The sequence below is a fragment of the Calonectris borealis genome, chromosome 4 (assembly GCF_964195595.1).
Source record: "Calonectris borealis chromosome 4, bCalBor7.hap1.2, whole genome shotgun sequence".
Classification (NCBI taxonomy): Eukaryota; Metazoa; Chordata; class Aves; order Procellariiformes; family Procellariidae; genus Calonectris; species Calonectris borealis.
The window spans coordinates 65,738,261-65,755,445 of record NC_134315.1 but is presented as its reverse complement, the minus strand read 5'-3'; the positions used below and the strand labels follow the sequence as shown (position 1 = coordinate 65,755,445).

At 38.1% G+C, this 17,185-nt stretch overlaps 1 protein-coding gene across 17 annotated transcripts in view; it reads right to left on the bottom strand.

The window, feature by feature from the left end:
* MAPK10 (mitogen-activated protein kinase 10) overlaps nucleotides 1–17,185 on the bottom strand; it is a 207,532-nt gene that overhangs the window by 79,913 nt on the left and 110,434 nt on the right. For all 17 annotated transcript variants that reach the window (XM_075149917.1, XM_075149916.1, XM_075149907.1 and 14 more), the window contains one exon: nucleotides 8,297–8,466. In XM_075149917.1, coding sequence (XP_075006018.1) covers nucleotides 8,297–8,418 — 122 coding nt within the window. In that variant the 5' untranslated portion in view covers nucleotides 8,419–8,466. The remainder of the gene's footprint in view (nucleotides 1–8,296; nucleotides 8,467–17,185) is intronic.

Sequence of the window (17,185 nt, the reverse complement as noted above, 5' to 3'; positions counted from 1 at the left end):
TTCAAGGCAGACAACCTGTCACAACAGGAGAAGCAAGGAGAGTCTTGAAAAAAATCTGTCCGATATGTCGCAGCGTAGAAGTGAGATAGACAAATGTGAGAAAAGGGAGATCTGGCAGTGACCAGAAGGAAGTTTTTGACGGGGTAGGAGCAGATAGGTGCCGGACATCTGTAAAGGGAGTTATAAAATGTTACTGCCTGATAGCAAAAAGTGTAAATTAAATTGAGTTTTTAATCAGCCAACACAGAAAGAGCTTAAGTTACACAAACATCAGTTACTTCTCTGCAGCCACAGAATTTACAAACAGCTGATAAATTTTTTAATGGCTCTAACAGGATCATAGATGCTTATCCAGTCATGGCTATGAACAAACCTGCTCTATACCTAAGAGCTGTTACTGTTACAACTGAAAATCCTGGGTGTCAATGCTCTCAAATGAGCCTGACAGTGCCTTTGCAGTACTGTAGTTTATGACCAAGTAAAGTGGGTATTGCTGTCAGGGTTCACAAAAACAGGTTGCGCAGAGATAGTTTCTACACCAACTTATTTACACTTTCTTTCATAAACTTGCGGAGAGAAAATTTGGAATAGATTTTTGCCCTATTGTAGTCATGGAAACTATACAGGTTCTTTAAGGAGAAAAGAAGAAAAAAGGACAGAGTCAGAAATATAGGCAATCTGAGTATTTTAGAGACAGAGACCCTGATCTTTTTGCTAGGAGAGCATACTGTGGCATGTTTTATTACATATTGTTTGTGATTATCAGAACCTAAATTACATTTTAGATTTCTGTGTACTGGCAAAGGGAAATGAAACACAAGAAGACAAACACAAAATACATGGTGAGTTCCTGCCTACCAGGAATCTCTGCAGTTAGGCAGAAAAAGGACATTACAAAAAAAATTGAGAAATATTTTTTGTAAAGTGATTATATGTCAGACCTTTAAAAAAAAGATACAATAATTCTTGCTCAAACATTACATCTCAGGTACCCCTGTCATATAAAAATGGGTCTTCACCCTGCCTCTTCATGCAATGCTACTGGATATATACCTTTTTTTTGGTTCTTCCCCACTTACATTAAAGATAGTAGTAGTAGATAGAGGAAGTTGTAAGAATCAAAGCAAACATGGAATAGAAGCTGCTTATTCTTAAGGACAATTAACTTACCTCATTTTTCAGACATGTTATGTACAGTTTGACATATGACAGCTGTTCTCTATGATCCTAATGGCAGTTTCCTCCACATCCAAGCTAAGTTCTTTGTTGAGTCATTAGCAAGAGCATTGCAAGACATTGCCTCCTCCTCTCTCCCCATATCCAAGCAAACTGTCTCTGAATATGTGTTACTATGCAAATTCTAATAACATCACCTTAAGAAATATAAATCTGAACAACTTAGATTAGCACCTTCAGTCAATATTCGGGAGCTCAAATCCACAGAGATACTCTCTTCCCAGTGGGAGTCTCTCAGCACCTTAAAATTCACATGCTGGTGATCCAGATTCCAAATACAATTGGGAAATTTGCTATCCTTCTGAAGAATCAAGGCATAGATCTTGTATGTAAGGTATAGTATCAGAACAACAAACCAGAATGTGCTGTTCCAGATGTACATCAGATGGTGATCAACGGCTAACCGAATACATACAATTAAATTTTTGGCATTTCAAAGCAATGACATGCTAGAAAATCCAAACACTATAATGTGAATGCAAATTGGTAGTTGGAGAAAAATCCTTCAACGTACAAATGAACGAGTGAGGCTTGAAGCTTGCTGTGAGTTTACTTACGGTATTTCAACACTTAAGAACTTCCCAAAGTGAAAAAAAATTCTGGCAACAGTTTAAACCACTTGTTCTCAGGAGAAAAAAAAAAATCTCATCAGATGTTGCCATTGTGTGAGATATTAGCACTGGGAAACATCAGAGAATTTGTTTAAATTGACATGCTTATTTCACTAACAGTACAGTAACAGTTCACAATACAAACTGACAGCTATTTTCTACATTACTCTTGCACAAAACACTTGTAAAACTCTTTAAAGGTTGTCTTCAAAAACCTCCTCAGGAGCGGAGTGTCAAAGCACATCAGCAAAGCACACAACAGCATGAGAAAGGGAACACAAGCTGAACTAATGGATACAATTTGGAGAATCTTTAACAGAACAGGATAAATCTGCAGACAAAATGTTAAGCACAAAAAGTCTGCGAGATGTGACAGTGTAACTGAAATGCAAGTAACTGAACTCACGACATACGTTCAGTACTGATTCACAGGAGAGACTGGGACTGACGAAATTAACACTGCCGCTCCCTTCAGGGCCACTGATATTCTAGGCATATCTGGGTACATGGTTCACTTCATTTTTCCTCTGAATGACATGTATTCTTTGTTCTCCACTTCTGAGGAATATTAGTGATCTATCCCGCGGTGAGAACAACTCTGAACTTCAATGGAACTATGCCAGTTTATACAAGCGGAAATGTTGACCTCTATCAAGGAATACAGTATTTCAATTCAGTGGCACAAAGAAACCAAAACAATATTACTGGGATAGCAGGGTCACGATGGAGAAATACATTGATCTCTCAAGAACTTCAATACACCAATGTCTAGCTAAGCAATACAAATAAGGTTGTGCATTAACTGTAAGACACTGAGATGTCCACTATTCTCTGTCTCTTTTGCACTGCACCATAGCAAAAGCATAGACTATTCTTCTTCTTCGATCAGTGTGGGCTCAGAATTGATTATGCTCAGAAGTGTCAGCTCCTCTTTTCTATGGCTTTTACCATTATTCCCATTGCAATGTCGCTTTAGAGCCTTATACTGAGACCAGGAGTCAATTGTGCTTCACAAAACCAGAACTGAAGGATAACCATCATACAAAAGAGCTCAAGTGTTTCTGCAAACTCAAAGATCTGATCCTCTTCATCATTTACAGGCACATTCCACACAGAAGGTAGTCATATTAAATTAAAACCTATTTTTAAGTGACTCTATTGATTGACTATGTTCATATCTTCACAGACCTCCATCAAAGATCTATGGGATGGAAAAGGTTTCCCTATAATAACTGTCTTAGTGTATATAATGCATGAATATACGGAGAAGTAGAGGAAGTTTTAGCCAACTCCATCTTAACAAATCTTCCATTACCAGTATCATGACACAACAGGACACTTCCCTATGATAGTTCCAAGGAGAACAGCAACAAAAAAACCTTCCTACTGGACATCTTGTAGTGGACAATATCTGTTGCATTGCTCCTCCGGCCTTTGAACATTATGGCAAGTGGTTGAGTCACCATCCCTGGAGGTATTTAAATGACGTGTAGACGTGGCACTTAGGGGCACAGTTTTGTGGTGGGCTTGGTAGTGCTAGGTTAATGGTTGGACTCAATGATCTTAAGGGTCTTTTTGAACCTAAATGATTCTATGGTTCTATGATTACTTTAGGGAAAGAATCAGCAGTTATATAAGCCACAACAAGCACTAGCATCACAACATGCTGATTTGAAAGAACTCTGCACTCCTTAAGATTCAACCACCAAATTACAATTAAATCAGCAAAGGAGAACCTATGGTAAACTTAGGCAACATAGCAAGCTATCAGTTGACTTGCTGACTCTACCTGTTACAGGGAACACAAAAAGACTCTGCAATCTCCTTCATATTCAGGCTCAAAGATACCATCAAATCACTAATTCCAAGAAAAAAAAACCACAACAAATTGCCCAATTTACTACTTCAAGAATATATTGATAGTCTCCTCTATATCTGCAGATGAGATATCTTTTTAAATTTATAATGCGTTCACTGAAGAGCTACCAGGACTCTTCAAAACTATCCTCAAACCATCATTCCTGCTCCCATACTCTCCCCCAAACATTACTCCAAGACACAAAAACTTCTTGCATAAACTAGATAGCATAATGCACTTCCCAGCTAACACTCCCCTGGTCCAGCTGACACATCATTAGACCACATCCCAACATCACACAGCATGAAAGCCTGTCTTCACTCTTCAGAAAAGAGCAAGATAAACATTCAGGATTTCAGCTGAAAGACATCATCACTCATCCATTTGATACTCACCCAGACAACTTTGTCTTCAAAGCTAACATTTTCTCCGCATAACGCACACACGGATATGCACCAATGTGGTCATAAACCAGGCCAAATGTCTTCATAAGCTGCTTCTAAGATTTTAATTACTTGTATCCTCAAGCCTGTTAAGTGATGTCTTCACTACTTGCCATGGAAAACTGGACTTCACCCTTGCTTCCATCATAAATTCAAAAACTATCACAGCCTCTTCAAATTGTTTTTGAAATATTCCTATACAACATCATTTTTCTAGACATCACAGGCAGTATCAAAAATATCACAGGCAATATAAAAAATGATAGCTTGCAAACCACAGCACAAAATTGCCTTGCTTTCAGGCAAAAAGCAATCATTTAAAATACAAAGAAACACCCACTCCAACATAAGCATATTTCTGTTGATTTTATGGAACATGAGAATTCCTCTCCCTCCACCCTCATCTAAACCATCCATACCCGCAGGCTGAAAGTGACCTGTCTCTCTCTCTCCCCCTCGTAAAATAAGGTAGTTGTCAACTCCCTTCTAAGATTGCAGAGGGGTATCAACTACCTCTTCTCTCAGTGGTTTAAAAGTGGCACGTATCTAATTAAACTCAGAAAACTGTTACCAACTCATTTTACCTTTGACATTTTCTGTTTCTATCACAGGCTTGAAAATCAACTTGTGTGGTTAGAAGTCTGCTTAGTTTTTACAACTACAGCTTGGTCTAATAAACTACAAGCTCTGTTTCAGCTATGTCCCATCGTCATCATGCCTATAACAACATGATAATTTTATGCAAACACACCCTATATAGTCTTTCTCACAGATGTCAGTGTGACGTACAGTGAGCAAATAGGCTACACTTGCATTAAGAGTAGTTTTTGCAGAATGAAGAGGAACTTCGCTGCTCAAGAGATTCCAAGCAGCTTTTTCTTTCTTCCTGCTAGCAAAAATAATTTTGTGGACATAGTTAACACAAATCCCATTGAAAGCTCCCACAATTAATTTCCGAAGATACCAAATGCACTACATCTACGGCCAATACTGCTTTCTCACTGAGTTTATAATTATTCCACATGGGCACAATGACAATTATAACTAACACTTACACCATATGACTTTCTCTTTTTCACATAATTTAATAAAGTATCACCCCCTGAAGACCTTAGTATCTTTACTTTAATGCTTCCATATCAAGAAAATTATTTTGTCTTTGATGTAATTTTCAGAATAATCAAGCGAAACCAAGTCCCAACTTATTTCATAACCCCATTCCTTGCTTCCCGTGCCTGCTTCTGTTCCACGACATGAATTATTTTCCACTGAAATTCTCCTGCTTATGTTGACATTTATTTACAGAATTGTATGAGAAAGATTTCAGTACTCAGTGGCTTTGCCTAGGAACCCTGCAACACCAGCTTCCAGAGCAGCCTGAAAAACATCACGTCTCTCCTCCATCTCCCTCTGCCTCTACAATTACCTCTTGGGCTGCAGACAGTTTGCCTGTCCAAGTATATCTGGCAAGGTGCTAAGGCAGCCAGCATGCCGGGCATGTGGGGTCCCACATCCAAGAGGGAAGCTGTTGCTAGCAAGTGGAGTTTGGTCCTGAAGTTAGTGCTGAGGCAGTCCTTGGCATGGAATACCTTGCACCTGATCAGTACTGAGAGATTTGATGTCAAATCTGTTAGTAAATAGGCCCCTTTTTCTCAAGATGTGGGAATTACAGTTGTGTGGCCAAGTACTAGACAAAGCGGAAAAGTCATCAGCAGCTCAGCTCTTCCAGTGTGGGGAAGACAGCATGGACTTCACTTGCCAAGCTGCAAAAATTCAGACTAGTCAAGAAGCAGGCCACTGGCAGCTGCTGGCAGCAGCTCAGTCCTGAAAGGGTAGTTAGCATTTACCAACTAATACTCTATCTTTATCGCTCCATAAAACCAGATATTGCTATGCACTAAAGCTGTCTCCAATAGCTAGGTAGTCCGTCACTCCAGCCAGACAACAGTGTCCTTTTACCTACAATTATCCAGAAGGAAAATCCAGAAATAGTGCATGCTATGAGAAGTCTGAGCCTAAATCCCTCTCAGCTATCCTACCTGAGTTTGCCCTTGGTCGAGGGAACAATCAGAAATCACCCATTCAGCTCCTACACTTCTGCTAATTCTGGCACTAAGAGACAGAATTGCATCCCAGATCTGTTACGCTTCTCAAACAACAAGTCATTAAGTATAAACAGAGCCACTGGATCTAAAAGAAAATATGACCTAGGTTTTCCCCACTGTTTTCATAGAGGCACTCCTCATGGCTATTCTTTGCAAAAGAACAAGATGAGCAGGGTATAATACCTCCCCCACCGGAGCCAGCAGCACTCCAGAAATAGGCAGTTTTTCAGTATATTTTTTCCCTTAAATTAATCTGCTTCTTCTAAATGTAACCCTATATCCATTAAAATACCTGTAGTTTCTAAATAGTCTAAGTTTCTACAGTAGAAACTTACACTATTTAAGTTTACTATGTAAACTTATTATTACTATACAATTATTATTATTACGCAAGTAGAAACTTACACAACTGAAGATTTTGTTTATCATGTATTGTCTTCCCTTAACTAAACTACATATATTTCTCTCTCAATTTTTTTCATTATTTTATCACTTCACCATTGATTCTTCATGCTTTGCTCATAGTTTGTTAATGTATTTCTGGTAAATTATGCCTCGTGACAGGTAGATTACAATGTAACACATACTAAGCAAAAATGCTCCTTATCTTCCCCATCTATCACGTAATACTTCTACATCTCTATCATCAAACCGTAAAAGGCCTTTTACGGCCTCTCCATGCTGCTCAGCCATTTCAGGGGATTTGTGTTAACTTTCACTTGAACTTACTTGTTTTCTGATTTGATTTTCTTTCCTAAGGCATTCTTCATTTTTGCCTGTCAACTCTTAGTAGAAAGACAAATTCACAGGATGTTATTGATTTTATTTTATTTAAATTCTATGGTGTTTTGCTGCTTATAATTGATCATTACAGCAATTCAGTTGCAGAGAGGTTCAACAAAATCTGATTTTCCTCTAAAACGAATAGAGGATAGTAAGCAGGAAGAAAAAACATCTGTTGCCATATATGGAAGTGGACAAATAGTGCAATATGAACATTAATAGTACTCAACAAAGTATGTTTCTTTCCCGAAGCTGATTTTAAACTAACCTTTAGCCCTTTTGTGTTTAAGATATGAAATAAAGTACTTGATCATTTAGATCAATCTTTGGACTTGTGTGGCCTCAAAGTATACTAAACACTGGAAGTGACAGACTGAAACCTAAGGATGTGTTGCTAGTTGTTGTTACACTGTCAATTATAGTGCCAATGCCAATGATCCCACTTGCTCCTAGATTAAAGGAACCTGATGCTTTACCACTGCCTCCAAATGTAAGGCAACACACACTACATCAAAGTCAGAAAAGAGCAGTGATAAAGATGACAGATGGAATTAGACTTCATTTCTGATCAAGTTATAGATAAAAGACAGTGTTAGTTACCCTAATGCCTTGTAATTAAACAGGTAACAAATGCCTGCACAGAGACACTTAAATACAAGCCACTGAAATTTAAGAGCCATCTCTAAAAATGCAAAGGAAAAAGCCAACCAGGATATCGCAACTCTTGAACATAATAATTTCAAATTCCATAAGCCTTTTGTATTATTTAGGAGAGCTACTGAATTTGTGTCTTTTGTTCACATTATTCACATCATTACAACGTCTCTTTTAAGAAATAAAGGAAACATTAGTAGTTACCTTGATTCAAAAGGCATCCATTCTGAATACTTGAGAATGCTATGGGATGTGACAAGTTTCTATATTGCTCTCAGAGATTTTTACTGTACTAAAATTACAGGGTTTACTTGGGATATTATTTGCACTGCCTCTGGAAATAGTGCCATGGTTGTCAATTACGATAAGATCTTTCTCCTGCTTTCTTGCTAGTTAAATTTTGCTACGTGAAGAAGCAAACCTAGTGCTATCATTCTCACCAGCAGGAGAATTTATTAGCAAACGACTAGGGTCCTTCTGCCTCAGGATGTCTGTTGCCTGACTGTTACTTTTGCAATTTTAGACAATGTCTGTGGCTATCAAACTGTGAAGAAATGCAAAAGGCAAATCCTATTTAAAAGCATAAGAGAAACTGCTGGTACTTACCAAACTATTCCCTGAGCCCCAGAGCCAATAGGTTTCAAGTTCTGGTAGCGTTTGAGAACTGTGAAGGTTGAGTCACCTACTTCCACGCTGTAGAACTGGTTGTCAACTTTGCTTTTGCTCATGTTGTAATGTTTAGCAATATATGACACATCCACTTGTTTCCCAAATCCCTGTTGTACAGAAGAAGGGAAGGGGGGAGGGAGTGGAAAAAACACAGAAACCAAGGCTGGTAAAACATCAGAATACTGATAAAACACAGTCAGCCTAATCTTCCAGTATAAATTCTTGTCATTTTAGGCTCATTGTCATAGATCTACATGAATCCTCAAGTGATATCAAAGACTCTATCAAACCCTCTTTCACCCAGGAAGTAACCATAAAAAGCCACTGATTAAAGAAAGCTAGTGAATTCTCCAGCCGATGTTTGTGACACAGTTACTCTCGACTACTGGTCTCTGCTTGCTGTTACTGCTGCTTTATGACTACTGGCTTATGCGTTCATGCTGATTCTGCCCTCATTTGTATTGCAATAAATATATTTAAAATGAGGAGACCTACACCAGTGTAGAAGTGGGACAAGAGACAAAGGAATTAGGCTCTTCATCATTGGTCAGATAGAGGAAATAAGTCTATTCACATGAGTGCTAAAACTTTCCCTGAGCATATGATAAAGGCCTTGAGAACCTTTTGACATGAGTTGCAAAAGAAACTCATAAACAGAGTTTATGAGACCAACTGTGACCTGACATGGTGCAGTATCACGGAGAGTATTCAGTAGCTCAGGAGATCTTCCCAAGTTCTGGGCTCCTATCGATAGGATAGTTGCTCTCGTGATCTGACAAATGCACTAGTCCTAAGCAAAGGTTAATTTTCATGACACAAAGACAAGTTACCGTAAACTTTTTATGCTTGCACTGAAGCTAGCACTGTATAGCTGTAACCTCACCCAACTTTGTAGAATTACTATGCAGAAAGTTACATTATAACCATTTTATAACTACTTGTGAGCTCAGTTCCCTGAAGACTATGGAGCAAAGCATATAGTAATTTGAGATAAAAATCAGACTTTAGTGTTTATAATTTAGGATTCTATACTACATGATGCTGAGCACAGGATGCAAAAGTTCAACATATTACAACAGATCTGTCCTCAACTAATTGACAATTCACTTATGGAAGTCAAGACTTTTCCAAATGCCTTCTATAAGGAAAATAAAAAACCAACATGCCCCTCTCTGCCTGTGCATTTATTTTCAGCGCTCGCAAAAGCAGCTTCTAAATTTTCCTATTTGCTCTATTATAAATTGCTTTCCCAAAAAAATCTGAAAAATCAACCATGTTATATGACTATGGACTACTAAGTTGAATTTTGATGGAACAGAGGAAAAGGTAAAGCTGATCTGGAGAATATTATTTTTTCAATTTAAAAGGACATCATTCCAGTGTTCCACGAAGCTGGTCATTAAAAACAGATAACTGACCTTGCTGAGAACTTTTCTGTCTGTTATCTCACTGGAAGGCCCATTGTCACTGGACAGCATTGGTTAATCCTAACCACCTCATTTAGAGACTTTGAAACATTTTAATAAATGTAGCTGTTCATTCAAAAAGAAAATGTCATTTCAGAAGAGCATTAGAAACATTACATTTACTTGTTAATCAGACATAGGGCAAGGCTTTTTTTTTTTTTCCTTCTCCAAATGCAGAAAGTGAGAGATTTATGGACACTAATACACTGCTAAATTCAAGCTTAGAAAGTGAAATGACTCCGAAACAGGTTTGAATTTTTCTCATCTGAAGAAAGACAGACTGCATCTGATTTGCACTGTGTAGCCTGTCCTGGTTCCGGCTGGGACAGAGTTAACTTTCTTCCCAGTAGCTTGGGGGGTGTGCTGTGTTTTGGGTTCGGTGTGAAAGGAGCGTTGATGGCCCATTGATGCTTGGCTGTTGCTGGGTGATGCTTGCACCGGGAGGGGGGAGCACAGCCGGGGTGGTGGACCCAGCTGGCCAATGGGGTATTCTATACCATGGGACATCAGGCTCAGTATAAAAACCAGGTGTGGGGGGGGGCTCGCCCCCGTTCGTGACACGCGGTCGGCGAGCAGTTGCATTGTGCATTGCCTGCTTTGTGTATTCTGTTATTTTGTTGTTCTCATTGGTATTATTACTGTTCTACTTTGTTTTATCGCAATTATTAAACTGTTTTTATCTCAACCCGGCAGTTTTCCTACTTGTGCCCTCCCGATTCTCTCCCCCATCGCACCAGAGGAGGGGTGAGCGAGCAGCTGCATGGGGTTTATTTGCTGGCTGTGGTTAAACCACGACAAGCCTTAGTCTTAAAACTCCTTCCATTACATGAAGAGAGATGCATAAATTTGGCTAGCTCAGCTATTCATACCAGACCTGGAATTGAGAAGCTTTATTTTAATAATACGCTACTGATAGACAGGAAATAATCACAGCTGCCTCTGGCTAGTTTTTTCTAGCATGTTTTTTTCTGATGTCATTATTAGAACAATGCAGACAATATTCAAACATTAACACCCGTTACTCCGAAACCAATGATATAAAGAGTCAGCATAAAAATTGCATTCCTTAGTGAGCCTGACTCCTAGCCAGCTCCTCTGGAAGTACAGATACAGCAACTTTTTTAAACAAGCCAGATGACTGTGTTAAGGCTTGGGTGAGCCAGGCCTGCCATAACTTGTTTGCATTCTCACTCCTGAGCTACCCAACAGTTCCTCATGTGGTATGGAGCTACATGGGAAAAGATACTTTGTCACTCTAGGCTTAGAATCCTGTGCACATCAAAATTACTTTTTGTAATTACTTTCTGTGCTTTTAAGTTAGATTGATCCTGTGAACTCCTGGCTCAGGAATCCCACGCTGCCTACAGTGGGATTTCTGAACTACTGCAGTTCCAGCAGGTGGTTATTTTAAATCCAGGAATGTCTTAAAAATCAAGTAAAACAGCTCAGAAGAACCACTCTGTAGTACCTCAGTTATATGGATAATTAATGTATGCAATTGCTTCAGTCATTTCAACAGCAATTAAAGTGACGTTGATCAACAGGACACAGAAGACCACAACTGGTAAGACCTGGTCAGAACACACAAGTGTCCTGATGAGCAGCTGTCCTCTGCGTAACACAGACCGCTCCTATGACAATCTGCTCCTAACACTGTGTGAGTAGGAAAGGTAAAGACTGTTTTATTTTTCAAGGAATTTTTTTTTCTTTTTAGATTAATATTTTTCTCAAAGTCTGTCTGCTTAAAAATCTGTGAGCCATAAGGAGCTTTGACAGAAAATATTAACACCAAGAATTACTTATAAAATTCAAGACAGGTTGATTTAGTTTGAAGTTCACTCCAAGCAGAATGCCTCCTCTGAGTGACAAACACTTCAGCTTTGTGGATAGGTCTCCAGGTCATCTACTAATTTGCCTCCTCCGTTTAAACCCACACTGCTAAAAAAAAAACCAAAACCCCCTACTCTCTATATTTTGCTGATTTTTACCAAAGCCTAAATAAGCAAAATTAAAACACAGTAAGCCTACTGCTTAAGCCCAAAGTACTGCTTACTCTTATAAGAACCAGGAGATGAATGATATAACTATCCTTGTCATGATCGTAATATAAATCAAATCCCTAAATCAATGAATTAACAGTGTTATTGGATTAATCACAGTTGATCAAATCCCCAAACCAAGATGACATGTAATCAGATCATGAACCATGTCCAAGTTGATACAACAGCCACTTCCTAAATGAGGACAAGGAAATGGCAGTTTTGTTTCACTCTAAAATTAAGCTAAAAAAGCTTTTCCCATTAGCAAGGAAATTCATACTCTTAAATAGAGCACATCAATGTCCGTTTTAGTTTCAAACCCTGATTAAAAGATTCTTCTCAAAGTCTTCAAATCCACATTGCTGATCTTAAAGAAACCTACACACCACATTTTGGTCTCGTTCTGTACATACTCAGCACTTAATCAAACCCCTTCCAGAAGCCTCTGTTGGTATAGCAGTTACTATCCCCTTTCTTCACCCCCCTACACCATGTAAGCTATTTCAGATTCAGGTTTTACTGCATAATGTTTACAAGTTCTGTACTGGCAGCTTAAGTTAAAGCTCTGATTATCAAACAGCAGAAAGGAACACAGGGCTAGGAATTTCCAGTATACACTCTTCTTTATACACACCTAAAACAAAAATGTCTTTCAAATTTGATTGATACTGACATCTTAAGAAACTAGGAATTAGCACTTCGTTAAGAATTAGCTGGGGAAAGGGAGGATATACATATACATGGCGATCAGGTTTACTTCTTAGGATAGCATAGCAAAGATGCATAGGTCTCATATAGAAAAGTGAATTTCACTGAGTTAATAAATTTTCAGGTGAACTTCAAATGAACTTGGGCAAGCTACAATACTGACGCCCCAAAGTAATAGTAAACATTGAAGGTGTGAAACAAAAGCAAATTTCTCCAACCTTTTCGCTTTGAGCAAAACACATCTAGTTTCTCAGACCTCTGTGTAACATGTGTAATAATCTTTCATGTCAGAGACAAACTATGCATTGGAGAGCCATTTGATCTTGGTTTCCATAAATATTTGGACAATGGAATTACATTGCTTCAACACTGACCAGAAAACTTTCATTTCACATGTACAAGAATGCATGCACCATTATTTTCTTTTTCCAGTGTCTAACTGAAAACTTCTAACACACACACCTAATGCCATTCTCTTTCCTCCACACTGAGAAATTTAAGAGTGAGAGGAGTAAAAGTTTTTCAGACCTGAAAACATAGCTATTCTTCTTGGGTCACTTAAATGCATAGCCATATCTGCAATGATGTTTGCTTACTATCCCAACAATTGGGGAGGAGGAAAGAAAATGAACGGTCAAGAATCAAGCATTTGAGATGAAGGAAAAAGATACTCTCACCATTACTAAATGCTTAGAGAACACATATCTTGCTTTCAAAGAACAATTATTTAAAAATTTGGTGAAACTCAAATGACTTACTGCCTCACACACAGCTGCAAGTTGTATTCTTTTCCCTTTTTTGTTTCACAGCATAGAGAGCAAAAGAGAAGGTTAAAAAGCACAACAGAAACAAAATTATGTTATTTTCTGTATTGAGGTTAATTGTTTTCTGATATCCCTTTTCTTTTGTCCATTTCTACCCCATAAAAGAACTATATATTATTATATTTCACTGACCAATATTTGTTTCTGAACACCATTCCTCCTATTATTGATGAGCCTAAAATATCACAATTTCTTCAGTATCTCACATATCTTAGCTTTTATAAATACAAACCATGCTAATGGCAGTTTAAGCTAAATTGTTCTCCTTTGCATTTCCAAGACAATGAGCACTGTCACAGAGTCTGTTAGCAGGCATCAGCTGAGGGGAAATTTTACCTCAATATTAGTATCCTTCCCTGTCTACACACAGAAATACCTACAGGAACACATCAACTTTTAAGGTTGCTATGATTCAAGGCTACTGAAAACAACTAAATGACTCCACATATGTGAATTAGATGGAAGACTGAAAGGCTGACTCCTAATTTGCAGCTGGCACAGCGCCCGAAGATAAGCAGGATGCAAAAGAGAGGATGCTCTGAGCTAGCAATCAGAATGGCTCCCCAGAGGCCCCCATGTCTTCACCCCACCTCAGACAAAGACACTAGTATGGAGGACAGCACATTTCAGAGATGGATGCCTTCGATTCCCTCAGGATCCGAAAGGATAATATCTTAAAGCTACAATTTTACCTTAGAAGTCAGATGCTGAGATTATACAAATTGAAATTCTGAAGCATGGTAAAATCCTCAGAGTCTTCTTGCCAGCTCCAAAAATGTACATACAGGCAAGCCCTGCTCACCTGTGTGCATCTGTTAAGTCAACAACACTATTAGTTTAATGGCTATGCTCCCACTTGTACAGCTGTAATTTTCTCAGAAGATTCAAGTGCCAGAATTCTGGGATAAACAGGCATTTACTGAACCCTCTGCTTTGGATTTAACGGTCACAGGTTTTGCTGCATAAATTTGGATGGCCACAGAAGCCGCCACTTGAGAAATACAAAGTATCTTTGCATAGAAAGGCCTACTAAATTATTTTTCATTGTGTATTCTGTATATGCCACATTTATGGCAGAAATACTATCTTTTTTTCTCACCATAAAGTCAGACTTCTCACTTATTCTGGCTCTGCCTGAACTCAAAAGTCCATAGATAGTGATCAAATCTCCTACAAAAAATAGGTTTTTCATCTTGTGTGTGTGTTTGGGTGTAATATTACAGATTTTTATCTCATCAGCCACATCATACTATTCTTCCCCATTCTTCCCCATTCATCCCCATTCTTCCATCTCATTCCCATCCTGTAAGGATTGTATTAGTCACCCAGTCTTCCTGATTTTAGTGTGTTTTGAGTGAGATTTTTAACAGGTTAATTCTCTGCCTTTTTTTAATGTCTTTGCAGTAGTCTTGTCCTAAGCCCAGACACAATCTACCCTCCATTATGAAGTCAGCCTTTCAAGTAGCCAACTGACCCTTGCAAACAACTCAACCTTGATCGATTAATCATTGATCTTTTTACTGTATTTGCTTTGTTCACTCTATTTTAAAACACCATATTAAAACACCTTATTAGATGGAGTACAATACTCATAAGTGCTGGTTGGGGTTTGGGGATTTTTTTGTTTGTTTGTTTGTTTAAACACACTGTCCTTGTTTAACCTCTTCTAACTGAGATACCAAAAACCCAGCAGCTTCAGAACTGGCTCTTACCTAGTTCTGATCACACAAGAAGCAGCAGGGCTGCCTTCTGTTTCCTTTTCATAGGTATCTACTCAAAACACAAAGCAAAGCACTATTTACATACTCTTCACTGGTCCTCCACATGTTCACTGAGCTTTAACTACCTTTAATTGCTTCTTTCTTACAGGCACAAAATTTTGTAGTTCATTTGTAACTGTGGTATCACGTGTTGCTCAAAAGTCACTGTGACCCAAAGGTGTGTGCTTCATACCAGGCCAGACTTCTAAGAGATGAGCAATATGCGAGTATCCGCACAACAAAACAACAAGTTCAAAATGATTCCTCATTCCCCTGGTGCCTGAAGAATTCAACACTGACACACAGGTAACATCCAACCTTGGTCGTCATACCAAAGAAGGTAAGTATGAGAAGACTGATCAAGAAACACTGAGAGAAAAGATTCCTTGAGAGTGAGGTTTCTTTATGGATAGGAACTTAATCAGTGATCCAAATGGAAAATGTAGCCAACAATACAGGAAAGAAAGATTTAAGAGTAAGTGAGAAAGCTACGGTAACGATGTTTGGAAACATCTCATTCTGGCACAGCTCCAGAGATAGGAAGCTAGCAAAGACACATTGTGGAATTGTGTCCAAAAGAGAGGAAAGCAATAGCAGCAGCCAGATCTAACTCGCAGGAGAAATGAGAAGAGAGGAAACACTGCAGTTTGTATTAATCAGTTTGTTCTGAGGCTCTAGATTTGAAAAAGAAGCAATAACATGGGAAGAAGCAAGATACAATTAAGATTAGGAAAGAGAAATGGTATCACTAAAAGTTGGCCAAAACATCATAACACTAAGAAATGAAAAGTACATTCAATTTATCAACAGTAGTGAAGGCAACATAGAAGCACAGTGTGTTAAGAGCATAGGAGAGCCAAGATAGGATTAACAGCTCCTCTATTTATTGCGTGTATTGATAATACAGTATATTTCAAATGGTATACATTTCTCAGGAAACTGGAATTACACTGGGTATTGTTTAAGAAGCTTTCTTCTAGTATGCAAGCAGGGCAGCAAGAAGACTGACTACACAAAATACTATGCCTCAATGCACATCTTGGCTTCCTTTAAAAAGAAGGGTAAAGAAGTAACAACAATACAGATGAAGTATTCAAAAAATTAAATTTCTCAATATAATTATATAATTGCAGTATTCGCTGTGAAGACAATAGCTAATGAAAAGATCCTCCCTTTTATAAGTAAAGACTATTCGGAGCCGAATAATTTAATCACACCTTTTGTTAGAATAGACAGCTCTTGATACTATGAAGTATCATTTTAGTCCTAGAAATCTAAGCTATAGGTCACTGCACGTTGATGGCTTATGAATACCAATTAATCTCCTGTGGGATAGAAGGCATAATTATAGAACATTCTGCATCAGGGCAGTTTCTTTAATGGTCAAAGTAGTAACTCCATCCAATCTGATTAAAGCATATAGTTGTAATTAAAGTGGTTTATCAAAGTTAGGACAAGATTAAAAAACAGACCAGATGAATCAACCAATCAATGGAGAGCAATGAAATTAATAAAGCTGGTCTTTTCTGTGTGTAAAATGAAAAGTTTTCTAAAATCATGTGATTTTTAAACAGTCATTGATGCAATGTTGCATCTAGGAAGTCTAGACATGTTTTGTTCAAGACAGGTAAGCATGACTGTGGAAATAAAGCAAGTTAGCAGAATACAGGGAAAAAAAGATGTCTGGAGAGAAATTAAAGCTTTTAAAAATCTTTTTGTTTTGGGTTTTTTTAAAAACATGAATTGAGTAGAAGTTTGCAAAAGTACCCTCGACGTGCAAACAAAAATTTCATTCTAATTCATTCATTTTCTTTCGGTGGCATCAGTACAGCACCAATTCCAATTTCAGTATGCAAAAACGTTGACATACTCTATCTGGGACATGAAATTGTTTAAACTGGGCAATAAAGACTAGTGATGATGCCATCCCAAAGAATTAGCATGTTTTCTTAACATGCATGGCCAGGTCCCTGATATCTCATCTCAGTAATCCCACGTCCTGCTTTTCTGTTAAAAAAATTAATTGTTG